We start from the raw sequence: 14,174 nt of genomic DNA on the forward strand, positions 1-14,174 counted from the left end.
GGCTTTATAGAAGAGGTGAATCAGCGAGAAGAGGGTGGGAAGAGCGTCTGATATGTCGGATTATACTGTTGAATACTGTGAACTCTCATCCCCATAAGCAAACCTTCCATCGAGAGCCCCAAACTAGAAAGATTTTTACAGAGTTTTGCTCTCAGAGGTGATCAATTCAAACATAGTTGTGTTCGTTCAGTGACGTTGACTGGATGTTCCGGTATTTATTTAGAAGTCATCATGTAATTCATTCTGGTTTCTCTTTTTTGAGAAAAGTGCACCACAGCCATTTTGAGACCATCAGAAAATTCAATGCCCATCCGTACATTATAATCAGTTAAATTGCTTCATGGTGCCACCGCTTGAAATGAACTGTAATACAAGTCCTCCTTAGTTCGACTTCACAAGAACCTCAACCCCCTTTCTGGAGCTGCAGCCACTGAAGCAAGCACCATCATTACACACTGAGGCATTTCTGGGATATTTGCATTTGGGTGTGATGTTGCATGCTTCACAGGCATTGTTCAGTTGAGGCATTCCTGCTCCAGCGATGGGGAGGATGTGGATCCCACGGTGGTCCTGTGTGGCCATGGGAGAGTCGTGGAAAGCATGGGCTTCGCGAGAGTAAGTTAAACTGCTGTCATGAAACTTGAAAAGGAATAAACTCTCCGCTCTTGGCTTTTATTTTGTTTTTGGGTTTCACAATGTTTCAGTATTCATAGATTTGTGGGGACCTAGTGTATATGTGAACACCCATTTCAAAGTCAAGTCAAGATGCCAGAGTAAAAGATTCTATAAAGTTCGCACACTTCGACAACGGAATCTTTTCTGGCTGCTGTTATCAAGTTCTAAACGTATTTCAGATTGAAACTGTTATTGAAATAAGGATTCCTGTTGAAAACGTCTGAGGGACATAGAATTACAAAGCATTATCGTAGGGTGCTCAGTCCACGAGAGCAGTAAGGCAGCATTTTTACTGTTTCGGGGCTCATTTCCTGATGTTATCCCATCTACTTTGATGTATTTAGCTAGAGCAAACTACAAGCCAGGTTGGGCTTTTAAATACTTTCTGCTTGCCCATTCCAACTGCTGCATGTAGAGAGGGGTTCCCTTGTCTCCCTCCCCTGGTAGCAGGCCTCTTCAACACTCAGCCAATACATTTGTCCAAATCGATGCTCTTTGCCTTCGTAGATCAGTAGATGTGAAGCGCGGTTGCCTGAATTGGGGCTGCTGTGGGAAACAGATAGATATTTAAACTTCCAGATCCACATAGCGTGAAATGCTGTCTGCTCCTCCGCTGTCCCCTCCTTCCATCATTGACCCTTTCTCTCTTGTGGCTATCCTCTTCCTCTCAGATATGCAGCGGCACCAGTGTGCCATGAGCTGGCAGGCTCATGATGGGGAGGTCTACTCCGTGGAGTTCAGCTATGACGAGAACACCGTATACAGCATCGGAGAGGACGGAAAGGTACATTACTGAGGGCGGAGAATGCACTGTGGGTGATATTTGAAATAATACAAACTTTGGGTACAGAGGCTTCAGCGGAGCTTGTGAAACTTGGAATTTAATCCACTTTGACATGTGCCTGTTATTTTCTATTCCAGTTCATCCAGTGGAACATACACAAAAGTGGGCAGAAGGTGTTGGATTCTTTTCTGCCCTCAGATGCCACAGGGCCCTTCGTACTGTCTGGTTACAGCGGGTACAAGCAGGTCCAGACTCCTCGAGGGCGCCTCTTTGCTTTTGACTCGGAGGGAAACTACATGCTGACGTGTTCATCTACTGGAGGCGTCATTTACAAGGTAGGGTGTGTCATTTACAAGGTAGGGTGTGTCATTTACAAGGTAGCGTGTCCAGGGTCAGAGTGAGGCGATGGTGAGGTGAGAGGAGGTGTTGAAGATGTTGAAATCCTAGACTACCCTTTAAACCTGGTAAAGGATAGACATGCAGACCTCTCTTCCTGTGCAGCAGTCCAATCATTCCATGGAGCTCAGGCCCCTCAACCAGGCGCTCTGAACCAGTGCATTACTGGCACCATCTGTAGGGGCAGGACCATCACCCGGTCTGTAGCCGTGCATTGCTGGTGTCCTAGGGACGTGACCCTCACACCTCTGCGGGCTTCTGCTGGTGACCCTCACAGGGCCTGGGATGGTCACACCTCTTGTAATATATATTCTTAACAACTCTATGGCCAGGACAATCATACCCTCTAAAACTGTGTCCAAATGTTATCACCTTCAGGGTCTGGGATACAAACATACCGTACCTGACTTTTAGTTAGTTAGCATATTATGACTGTTGCTTGTAGTAAAGTAAGAAGATAAACTGTTCTCTTCTGTGTCCTTAATAGAATAAGACCTCTACCACTACAAATCTGGATCCTCAGACCCTATACATTACTCCATCACTAACTAAACTCCCACATGAATGGGTCATTACATCCTTTTCTCTTCTACCGGTGCTGTCAGTCCCCAGTAAATCTTTGCACCTTTAAACGGCTGATGTCCTAGCAGAGTGAGGGACTCTACATACATGTACATGATTGATGTTTCCCACATGAGCAGACAATAGCACCTGGATGGGTGTATAAGCAAGGCTACCTCCTCGCTCAGTGAGTTTCACATGTTGCCATGTGTAAGACTTCTCTTTTGTCTCTCACCAGTGGAAAGAATCTCCATAGGAAAGTGATTATGCCCCCCTTTATAGCAAGCCTCTTGGAATAAACCACTTGTAGGAAGCAACTATGCAGACAAGCAAAAGCCGGTCAAGGACCGGAATGACGTGAAATTCGTATCTTGTGTAAGATTTTTTTTCTCGCTCGCAAGTCCTTGAGGGGTAATGCGCCTCCCTATCCAAAGGATAAACTGCACCGACACTGGCCTTCTCCTAGTCCCGCTGTTAGACACGAGGGCTGGAGCATTCCCTCAGGATCAAAAATGTATTGCAGTGGTTAGGGCTTTCTATATTAAAATGAACTGCAAGTAACAGAAGAATCTCTGTCAAAAGCAGTAAACCACTTATCAATCTACATAAAATAAAAATCTGTGATCTGCATTTTACACATTGTGCTTTATAGCTGGCAAATTAATCCCCTATGCTATATTGAGTCAAAACTTTGGCTCAGTAAAACCAGTGGCAAAGTAAGCAGGCTCGGCAGGGCACGGCGTGCCCCTACTTTTTCAATTTAATAGAATCCGTCCCCCTACTTTTTAATATATAAATGCGTCCCAGGACTGCAAAAATAGCCATAGCCTATAGGTAAGGATCAGCTGTTTGGCGTTGGGCAGGGTGGGCAGAGAAGGAAAAGGACTCAGTCTCTTCCTTCATGCCCTGAGAAGACAAGGGCAGTGTCCACTTCTCTTGCTGTGCCGCTGCCAGCTGCCGCCCACTCTCTCTTTCTTCCACCTTCCTCTTATTCACTCTCTTTCTGTCTGTTTCACTGCTCTTCACTTGCTGAATGAAAACCGTGACTTCAAGAGACTGCTCTTACCCTCTCTTTCCTCTCCTTTCCTTCATTCGTTCCCCTGTTAAATGGATCCAAAAAAGAAAGAAAAACTTTTGCTGGAAATGTCGTCTTTTTCTGCCATTTTTCTATTCCAAAGTGCAAGGACGGAGAGAAAAAAAGGTTCAAAATACAAAAATAACTAAATGAAGCAAGGCAGAGTAGTCGCAAAGTGGTCAGATTGGTTTTATTTACACCCAAACACATTAGCACTACTTTACAGAGTTTTCCAGTAAAGAGCTACTATCGTTTTCTTGTCTTTCTTTGAACAACATAGTTTTTACCGGGTGGGGAAGTGCAACGTTCCTGGAGGTACTGCAATAGCTGGTTGATGTGTGGAGTGGAAAATGTTTAATGTGATTCTTATCAGCTGTTTTCCTTATTTTAATTTATAAAATGTGCATCGTGGCTCTGCGTTCAGGGATGTGGTCTTTTTGAACGATGCTTATTATGTTTTTTAAGGATATAAGCAATGGACATTGAAATGGGTCCCTACCGGGCCCTGAAGTCATGTTCTTAATGTGCCTGGCAAAAACACTCATTGATTTCTGAATAATGAGCGTAAAAGCATTAGGGTAACCATGTTGTTCCTTCTTACATTTCACATGCTTTACTTAATCTTACATTCCCTATGAGTGTTTGCTTTTTCTAGGATGTTATTACTTTTTTTTCAGGCACCATATTACTCTTGTCTAGTGCAGAATTTGAATTGAGTCGCATCCAGGTGTTTATAGTGGGGCACAATTGGGTTGTAGCTGAAGGCAGTGCGAGTTTCTCTCAGTGGGGCAGTATGGTTTTCAGTGGGGGTGAGGATATGGCAATATGGCTAAAGCTGCTGAATTTGAAACTGGAGAGCTAGGTTCAGCCTTCATGGCCAGTCCACCAGACCACTATTCTGAGGGAGCACATTTCATGATAGACCTTAGAAGGCCACGCTAGACCTTAAAAGCCATGTTGTCTTAGCACCAGCAAGTGGACTCTTGCAGTGGCAGGTGTAGGTTAACCTTGATGCTTGTCCACCACTATCCATACTGAAGTTCACCTCCAGTCTTGAAGGCAGGCCTAGGAAGCAGCACACCCTAGAGCGACATTGACTGTCACTGAGGTATCGGGACGCTTGAGGCCAGTCCTCCTTACCCATTGGGACCTCCATTGGCCTTGTTTCAGCAGTAGTAGTGCAACTCACCAGGGATCTGCAATGCAGGATTTGCACGCACACCAAACTTAAGTTTGCAAACTTCATGGTCTCTCTGCTTCAAGCACAAGCACTTTTAAAATGTGCTGCCTGCTTTGGAGCCACTGGAATCTTGCAGCAATGGAGGACAAAATTATGTCGCAGTGTTGACTAACTTATGCAGCAAAAAAAACGGCTGCAACGTAATGCGGTACATTTTCCGATACTTTATTATTTTGACATTTTTATACATACTGACTGTCTCTGCAAAGATTTTACCTCAGTACCAGTGTATTACGCAAATGCAGCAGTGAGAAAGGTGTCCAATCAATCTTTGCAAAGGGCACTCCAATTCGCAGCAACACAAGTCATATTTTTCTAGTAACTTTTGATCCATTTGAGCTACAAACTTTTTTTTTTGTGTTAAAGTCGTCAGATTATGCAGAAGATGATGTATTAGGTTGCAAATATGGCAGAGCCATAATTATGTGAAAAACATTTGCCAACTAGGATATTTTGCCATTCATGTTTGAACTGCTTTTGTGGAAAAAGGGAGTAAAAGTTCTGATGACAGAAACTGCATGGCTCGGAGATAAATGGCTTGCGATTCCACTTTTAAACGTATTTGGGACATTTTGTGATTGGAAACGTTATCTCACTTTGAATGTATTTTAATGTCAGTAAGTCATATTAAACCTTAAATAAAATGTTTATCCACTATTTGAATTAAATAACGTAATAAGCTACAACTGGTCAGTGAAATGCCAAACAAACTCTAAAAACTGGGTTGTTTTGCTCTTTCTGGCCATACCTCTGACTCTGCCCAGTGACCATATTCTCAGGTTATTCCTGCCCGCTGATTCTCCGGTGGGGGCAGGGGGGGGTGGATAAGCCTCTTTGCGATCAAATGAGTAAGCCACAACAGATTTCCTGTCAAGTTTGTCCTTCTTGCCAAAATTTGTGTGTCTGTTTCCAAAAAATAAATGTACAAGTTGACTGTATGACTGCTTTTCAAGACGTCGCTCCTCGTGACGCCACCCTTTCCACTGCTACACATTGACCCCGATTTAATGGGTTCCCGGGATAATTTTGTTATGTTTCCAGTAGGGTCTGTCCATTAAAAACGTCGGCGATGCATGTATATGACTTCTGCCTATAAATAAGCATTTAATCGCTGACCGTACTTAAAGCAGCCCTATCACCTATACTGAAAGAGCCCACAAGAGGGCACTGTTACTACAAATTTATTAGCAAAGTACAGAATTTGCCACATAGTTGGAAAACGTTTCCGTATTACACTGTCGAGTTATGCATTATAAAACCCCTATGAACTAATGGTAAATTATAAATTACTTTATCAAATTGCCATTTTGTACGTAAAACGTATCTGCCATTTTGTAAATTACGTAGTAGCGGGTTCCTTTCTGTGTAGATTAGGAATACAACACTTATAGTCTTCAAAATAGAATTTGTGTATATGCTGCACGTGCTGAGAATTGCCCCCACTCTGGCCGTAAATTTATGGGCTCATCATGTCATCAGTTCTCTTACCATTTTCTCAGTGCTGGATGCTAGCATTAAAGGTGACATTTAAAGCTGTAAAGAGCCGCACAGAAACCAGGAGGACACCAAACAGCAGTGTCGCGGCAGGGCGACAAAGACATGCATCAAACAATGTATGCCAACAATTAAGAAACCATACAAAGGAATAGTGTATTGCTCGGAACCTAGACGAGACACAGGAGGGCGGGGGAAGTGGGAAAATTATGTTTTCTATACTTTAAGTTAGCTAATCGCTGCTATTGGTTTTACCAATGCCAGCCTATTTTAAAAGCATTGTAAATCCATTAGCAGTGATTTATTTGGATTGCTGAAAAGAGACTGATTGGCTTTGACAATGCTTGCTTAATCCGTTAATTGCCGATTTTTATTAATTCCTAAAACCTCTATACCTCCACCCCCATAAAGGTGTAGGCCGTGTGTTACCCATTCATGTCCCGTAATTTCCCCACCCAGCCTCAAAATCAATTTGTGATTGTGGTTTTCTTGGTAATTATTTTGAGATGACGAGTTTTTCTTGGTTATGTAGTACATAGTTTTACAGAATACCGTAATTCAGTGGTCGGTTGCGATAGCCCAAGCAATAAATAAAGGTGCTTGAAATTCTGCATTTATCTGGTCACATTTGCTGCACTTCAAAGACGGAGGTCAAATATTAGGCTATGTTTTCTGACAAATTGCTATTTTAGGTCTGCCGTTAGCCAAGACAGTTTGATTTTACTAAAAATATTATTCTTACATAAAGGGACTTTCAGCCACCTCTTTTTATTCATTGGTCTGTTGTTGTCACTCACATTTTGCTTCTGCCCATTACAACATGCAGCATGGGACAATGGGCCAGCCCACTTCAGCCACTGGCTTACTTCACTTTGAGTGACTGCATTTGGCACTTTTACAAGGAGCACATCTGCACACAAGGTAGTTCCCTTCAGTGCCAGTGTTTTTTTGTTTTTACTTTATTATTGCTTTAGTGTTGCATCTGTTTCTAGAGCCTGATGTGATAGCAGGATGCAATCTACCAGATGAGATCACAGGGCACATTCCAGCTTTATCAGTTCCTGTCTCTTGCTAACTTCCTTTTGAAGTGACCTTTGTTTATCCTAGTGCTGATGTTTACATACAGTAACAGCAGCTCACATGAACTCTGGATATAAGCTCATGAGGGTGCTTTATCTTTGCAACTCTGACTGTCATTCATTTCTTTCCATCCTTTACCTGTCTTTCTTTCTCTCTTTCCCTCTTTCTTTCCTTCTTTCTTGTCTTCCTCTTTCTTTCCGTTTCTTTTTCAACTTCCTCTTTATTTCTTGCCCTCCTCCTCTTTCTTTCACTCTTTCTGTCTTGCCTTTTTTCCCAAAGGCCAGAGGCTGGCCACCAATGTCTGACGGATTGTTTTTTTTAAGAGTGTGTTAGCCAAGACATTTTGAGTTTACCAAAATTATGCGTATTACATAGTTACCGGTAGGGGTTTTCAGCCAGAGTCTGTCCTTTCGTGTGTAGTTCTGTCAGTTACATTTTTTTTCCACCACTCTCCAGCATACATCAGGGGACATTGTGGCAGCCACCTTCAGCCATTGTCTGACTTCACTAAAAGTTATGGTTTGCTGCCCTTTGACAGGGTGACTGGAGCACATCAACACGCAAAGCCGTCCCCTTCAGCGCCAGGGAGTGTTATGGAAATGTGTCCTTTTGTTGAGAACAAAACAACATTTTTGCCTTTAGCCAATGTTTTTGTTTAGATTGCTGAGGGCCTGGCAGCTTCATGAGTAATAACGTGTTGCAAAAGCCAGGACAGTACAAAATAAGAAATTCCAAAAGACTGGTGATCAACAGCAGATCAATTGGCTTTGCCGATACTTCTGTAACATGGCACTTGTTGTTTACAAACTCACTTTGTTGTCAGAGAAAGAAAAGTAAGGTGATTTATGCAACAATCTTGCTGGGGTACAGTGAGTGTGAAAGGAAAACCTGCAGGATGTCATTTGTTTGTAACACACAACAAAATGTAAATATCTATAAATTAAATGTACACTTTCAGCAGTTAGGAAAGCAAAAATGAAGCACTTTCTAAAAAATAATTCTGAAGTGTGATGGAAACAATGATTTTAATAGGATAACAACGAATGAAGACCCTTTACTTGCTGATGCATAAATGATAAATATTTACTGAAACCCATTTTCCTTACATTATCATTTACGTACAATGTACTTTCTAAAACTGTACGTCTGTGCACATTTAGTGCCCATTTCAATGGAAAATATCCTGTTTGTAAATGAGTGTGCTACCACTCGATGCTTCAGTTACATTAAAAAATCGTCTGCCTCATGCTCGTTAAAGCTAGGCGGGTCTCAAAAGTTTGTTTTCCTATAAACTGGGTCGTGGTGCTAAACAGTTCGAGAAGCACATCCCTAAGCTGCGGGGCCAGAACGAAGGCAGAATATGATTTCCTGACCCTCACCATCCAATATCCGACAGACCATAAATCTCATATAGAGTGAAGTCCAAAGGATGTACACCCTCTTAATTCTATAATTTCACAAATTGAGATATGCCTGATCTTCATCTAGTCCTCACCAAGTCCTAACCTCATGTGTCAAACAACTTACACAACTTTCGTTTTGTCATCACTTATACGGAAAAATCAACCAACATTCAGAACACATGCCTGGGCATACTGTGGTCGAGATTAATGCAAGCATTCGATCCATTACTTGTTTGTCTATCTCAGTGTGTCTCCTTAAGTGGGATGGGTATGCCCAGATTTGGGTCCCATGCACACGGCCACTGGAACCATGTTTTACCCGGCTGATGATCTCTCAAAAGGGCCTGGGTTGCTTGTGGTTCCGGTTCAAGGAGGACCTGGCCTGGTAGTTTGAGGCTGGACTGTTCCCTTTGGAGTAGGGTATAGACTGATTTCCATATGGCTGGGTCCAAACTGAGATGGCAAAGTAATGGTGAACTGGTATGCAGCCACGCGTAACTACCAGTGGCTGAGATTGGTGGACCATGTATGGAGGCAGCTTTGCTCATGCCTCTGTGTTTGTGGAGAGTATGCCCTGTGCCTCACTCGACCTGGAGCTGATGTGGTGCGGGTGCCCCGAGTTCTCCATTCATTGTGAGGAAGGAGCCGCCAGAAGAGTGATCGAGTGTGTTTGCTGCATGCCTCGCTCAGCTTGTGTGAATTGCTTGGCCAGTAGTGATGGTGGCTGGATGCCCTGAGCTCAATTGATTTTTAGCATCTTGAGTTTGGAGCTGGCGATGGTCACCCTTTGGTGCACACCCCTTCCATCTTGTTTCTTTCATCTTCCAGTGTGCAGTGCCTCCTGTGTGTGGGGATGGTGAACATGTTGTGGGGGGGGGTCTGCTGCAGCACTCGGTGAACGAGGTGTGGAGGGAGCAGGCCAGCAGCAAACTGTGACACAGACTGCTTCTCTTCAATTAATGACCGCAATTCTGTGAATATTGCCTTATATTCTGTAGACTACCTTTAGCGAGACAGTTCTACATATCTGGCTGGCATAGTGGGAACCCAATTTTTATTCTATACAAAACTAGATTAGAAAGTGACGAGCCAGTGTTGGAAATGGAAAATAATTGTGACACGAGCAACTGGTTGGAGGCGTGGGGAAATTGGGTCTGACAACAGGTCCATGATCAGCAGAAATGGTAGGACGAAGCCCTTGTTGGTCAGTGTTACTTTTACATGAACAAATAGTTCCTGTTCATGCAGTGCCAGCATGCTCCTTTTGTAAAGCTTATTTTGTGCACAAATATATAAAAGGATAAGTGTGGCATTCTGACAGCTATTTAACACTCTTTGTAGAACGGTAGAATGTGATGTGGTTTGTCACTTCTGTCGTAAGACCCATTTTCTTGTTGGAATTCTTCTAGCAGTAACACTATGCACCTATAAGATTAGACTAATGACCTCACTAACATAGCTGGCCCCTTCTGTAGTCCAGCTTCCATCTTTATACCGTGGTCCTTCTCCGATGAAGAACCTTGAAGTCGAGTTAACCACCTTAAAATTCAAGAGCTTTTGTGATTAGCTCAGAGCGCAGAGCTACGCTTACATCTGGTCTCAAGCATGTTTTACCTGAACGGCATGACAGCAGGTATATTTGAGTTTTGCACAGCGCTGCATGATACCTTACAACTAGGGCTCCCAGTTTTATGGTATTTATTTTTTTGACATTTCCGTCTGTATTTATCCAAATTAATTTTTGGTTTTGTGAAAAAAATAAAGCTGAAACTGGTATATTTCCGCAATTATTTAACCAATAAAACGCCGTCACATTTGAATGCCTGCCAGGTTTCAGTGATATGAAGAAGATAAATCAATGCACTTATGTGACACATGTTAGTATCTGCCTTGTGCATATCTACTGCTGTTTGAGCCTCTTTACTAAAATTCCCTTTTTTTAACCCCCTTACCAGTCTGTCAATCCACACAGTTGTTGGCCTGGCAGTCATGGCAAAGTGTATTTAGAATCACTCAAAAAGCACCCAATTACCGTTTTTATCCACATTTAAAAATAAATACAGACAAGAAAATAAATGTTTTTCTGTCTGTATTTATCTCTAATATTCAGTAACAAGCATTTGCAATGCAATAGGTCTTGCATTTACGCGAGTTTGAGCTATTGACATTGCAAATAACAATGCCTTTTATTTTTGTTTTCGTTTTTAAAACATAAATCAAAGGCATTGTCATTTACAATGCCAATAGCTTAAACTCGCGTAAATGCGAGACCTATTGCATTGCAAATGCTTGTAATAGCAAGTTGTGAACAGCTCCATCCGTATCAGTCAATCCTGTATATCTGTGTGGTGCTGCATCCTGACTGCGCAGTGCACACATGTGTATGTGTGTGCCCACTTGCGCGTGATGCTTCATATGTTCATGGATGAGCGCCAACTGTAATATTTGACACTGTGCACCCATGTGCACCTGCGCCACTCTGCCTTGGCCTCAGTAGGTGTAGATGTGTGTTGTTGCATATGTTTCTGGAGGAGTGTCCGCCTGTGTTCCTTTGCGTGACTACGTGCAGCTTACCTCAGTCTGCGTGTGGTTCTCTATATGTGCCTCAAAGTGTCAGCTTGTGTGTGCATCTGTGCGCTTGCCTTTGACCCTGCCATACCATGACTGCGTATGTTTGTTGCTGCAGCTGTTCCTTGAGCTGCGAGGGTGTTCTGTGAGTGTGCGCGTGTGTGTGTGTGAGAGAGAGAGGTGTGCACGTGTGCCATCCTGCCGTGTTTTTATGAGTGTTTACTGCTGCAGACGTTCCTGGAGGTGTGAATGTGTTCTGACAGCAGTATGTGTGCATTGCTGGGGGGTCTGTGTGTGCATTGCTGTGTGTGTGTTGCTGCATATGTTTTCAGAGAGAAGCCTCGGCGTGTGGTGGCTGTGTGCATGTGCGCCACCCTGCCGTGGCTGCTTAATGCCTGCATGTGTTGGCCGTGCGGCTGTGTGCATGTGTGCCACCCTGCCGTGGCCTTGTGTGCGTGTGCTCGCGTGTTTTCACAGCAGCCCTTGCCGGTGCCTGCAGCCTTGTGTGTGCGTGGAGGGTAGGGAAGAGGCCGCCATGCAGAGCGCTGCTCTCCCCTCCCTCGTCCCTGCTTCCCACTTGTTGCGAGTGTCTCTGGCTCGGGCCTTTTACCGTGACCTATTTTCACGCTCCCAGCGGTTGGCCGGGAAGTTATTTGCGGCCTCCCATTAAGAAGGTCACTTCCCCTCCTCCCCCCTGATGAATCAGCTAAAGGAGGGGGCTGTATATTGGATTGAATAAGCCGGGTGTTAGCAGAGGATCCAGGGGATTGTATTGCTAATCAGATGAGATCAGCGGCCTCGGTGCCCTTCAGGCTGGCAGGTAAGAAGAAAGCAGACCCTGATCTGCCAGACAAAGGGGGCAATAGATTCCTTGTAGCCCCTACCCCCCGGGCCTGCAAGGTACTTAGAGCTGCTAGAATAACTCTGCCCTGAGATCCTGCATACCGTGGGGTTAGTGCCTTGAGGCTGGCCGGCAAACCGGAAGCAGATCCTGAATCCAGTGAGTCTTAGATGCGTAATATTCCGACCCCAGCGCTGACCGCCGCTGCTGGAGCGGCACGTACAGCTCTCCTCCAATGCTCCGCAGCTGGCTGCCCTCACTCACCTGCCTGCGCACATTTAAGCCGTAAGCGAAAGTGAAAGCGCGCCAAAGCGCCGTGCCCGCACAGCAAACGCGTGCACATCTTGTGCTGTAAGGCCGCAGGGGAGGTAAAGTGAACGCAAAATGGGCCTGATGGAGACAGGGAGGGAGCGAGCAAGAGGGATCGCGAAAGGGCACCATGCCGTGAGCGTGCACATCGACTGTCGGGGCTCAAGCGGACATCGCCTGTCCAGGCGCGCCCCCTTTGCCCACCAAACCGACAACAATAGTCTCGCCAAGGCGAGCAGCGCATGCGCCGCATCGCTAGGCGAGACCTAAAAATGGAAATCAGGCAGCCTTACTTACAATCAGTTAAGAGCGCTAGATGGGTTAGTAACGAAGGAGTGTGTGGAGCCCCTGTCCAGGGGTTGCAACCCCTGGTGGTTCAGTTAAAAGCTCATTCGTATGAGATTCTTCAGCATTGGCTGTGTCACTATTGTAAAGATGCCATTTTAGAATCATAGCGGGAAAAATACACTGTGATCTGGTTTGTGTCATTCTGTCTATAATGCTACACTCTGTATTACAATGCACCAGTTCAGACGGCGCAGTTACAGAGCCTGTGCACGCCTGCAGTGGCAGACGTATGTTTGAGAAAGGAATCCTGTACTGATGACAGGCTTGTGTTTGAGAAAGGAATCCTGTTCTGATGCCTTCTAAAAAGATGTCCTTCCTCTCCTCCGTAGCTGAGCAGTGACGGGAAAGCCCTGGAGCCCTGCCTTTCACTCGGTGGTCACCGAGCCCCGGTGGTCACAGTAGACTGGAGCACGGCCATGGACTGTGGGACCTGCCTCACCGCCTCGATGGACGGCAAGATCAAACTGACCACCTTACTGGCTCAGAAGTCCTAACCAGGGCACCAAAGAGCGGAATTCCTATTGGCAATAATTACTGTTACTATCTGATGGATGCAGGAACGTCTGTTTGGCAAAGAGAGGGGGGAGACCAGCACATGGGTAGACACAAATAATACAATATATTCTCGTTTTAGAGTTCAGCTCTTGTCTTTGATTTTTTTTCTGGTTTTTAGAGCTAATTTATTACAAATTTGCTGTGTTGCTTTTTACATTCCATCTCTAGCTTTCAGTGTTTGGTGTCTGTTTTTCTGATTACCCATCTACTGAATTTAATAAGCCCAGGTGTCATACTGGATTCTGAATATTTAATAGTGATATTTTCTGGGCACGAGTACAACCTCGAAATTAGACCTGCAAAGGCAGTTCTGTTCCCGGGCCATTTTGTTTTCAAATTTTTCAGTTTTTCAGAGATTTTTTGAATGGGCACCATGGTCACACCTGGGTTGAAACCTTACAAAACTGCATGCATCAGAGTATTGTGCCAAAAACACTCACCCAAAGTGCCTATAATGTTTTGGGCCATACTCCAGTCCTGGGGTTTTGAGTCCTGCTTAACCTGGGAGCCTGTAAGAAAAGTGACACATGTTGCATTGTAAAGAGACTTCTTCCAGGTTTCGTTTACCCCATCATGCGGATCACCAAGCACAAAGTCATTCACCTTGCAACGCAGCTGAAGAGATATGGCACCAGATTGAAGTCACTGTGCATCATAATAAAAGTATAATGCTTTCTCATTAGCCTTTCTTACCCTGGCCCCACTCTGGTGTGTATAGGACATTCACTGTCAACTGAGGTTTTCTAGGGTGTCGGCACCTTTTACTTCCTTCTCTTTTAAGAAGCCCTTGTGAAGATGAAGGTAAGCATTTCCTTCTCTCTGCCAACAAGGCGAAATTTAAGAAA

The 14,174-nt window shown here is 44.4% G+C and overlaps 1 protein-coding gene across 6 annotated transcripts in view; it reads left to right on the forward strand.

Annotated features, from left to right (window-relative positions):
- The window catches only part of WDR91 (WD repeat domain 91), a 194,654-nt gene extending 181,240 nt beyond the window's left edge, over window positions 1-13,414 (forward strand). For all 6 annotated transcript variants that reach the window (XM_085651980.1, XM_085651984.1, XM_085651979.1 and 3 more), the window contains 3 exons: window positions 1,347-1,459; window positions 1,597-1,794; window positions 13,104-13,414. In XM_085651980.1, the coding sequence (XP_085508106.1) occupies window positions 1,347-1,459; window positions 1,597-1,794; window positions 13,104-13,268 (476 nt within the window). In that variant the 3' untranslated portion in view covers window positions 13,269-13,414. The remainder of the gene's footprint in view (window positions 1-1,346; window positions 1,460-1,596; window positions 1,795-13,103) is intronic.
- Window positions 13,415-14,174: the final 760 nt, after the last annotated feature.

This window comes from Triturus cristatus, chromosome 4_1, assembly GCF_964204655.1.
Source record: "Triturus cristatus chromosome 4_1, aTriCri1.1, whole genome shotgun sequence".
NCBI classification, from domain to species: domain Eukaryota; kingdom Metazoa; phylum Chordata; class Amphibia; order Caudata; family Salamandridae; genus Triturus; species Triturus cristatus.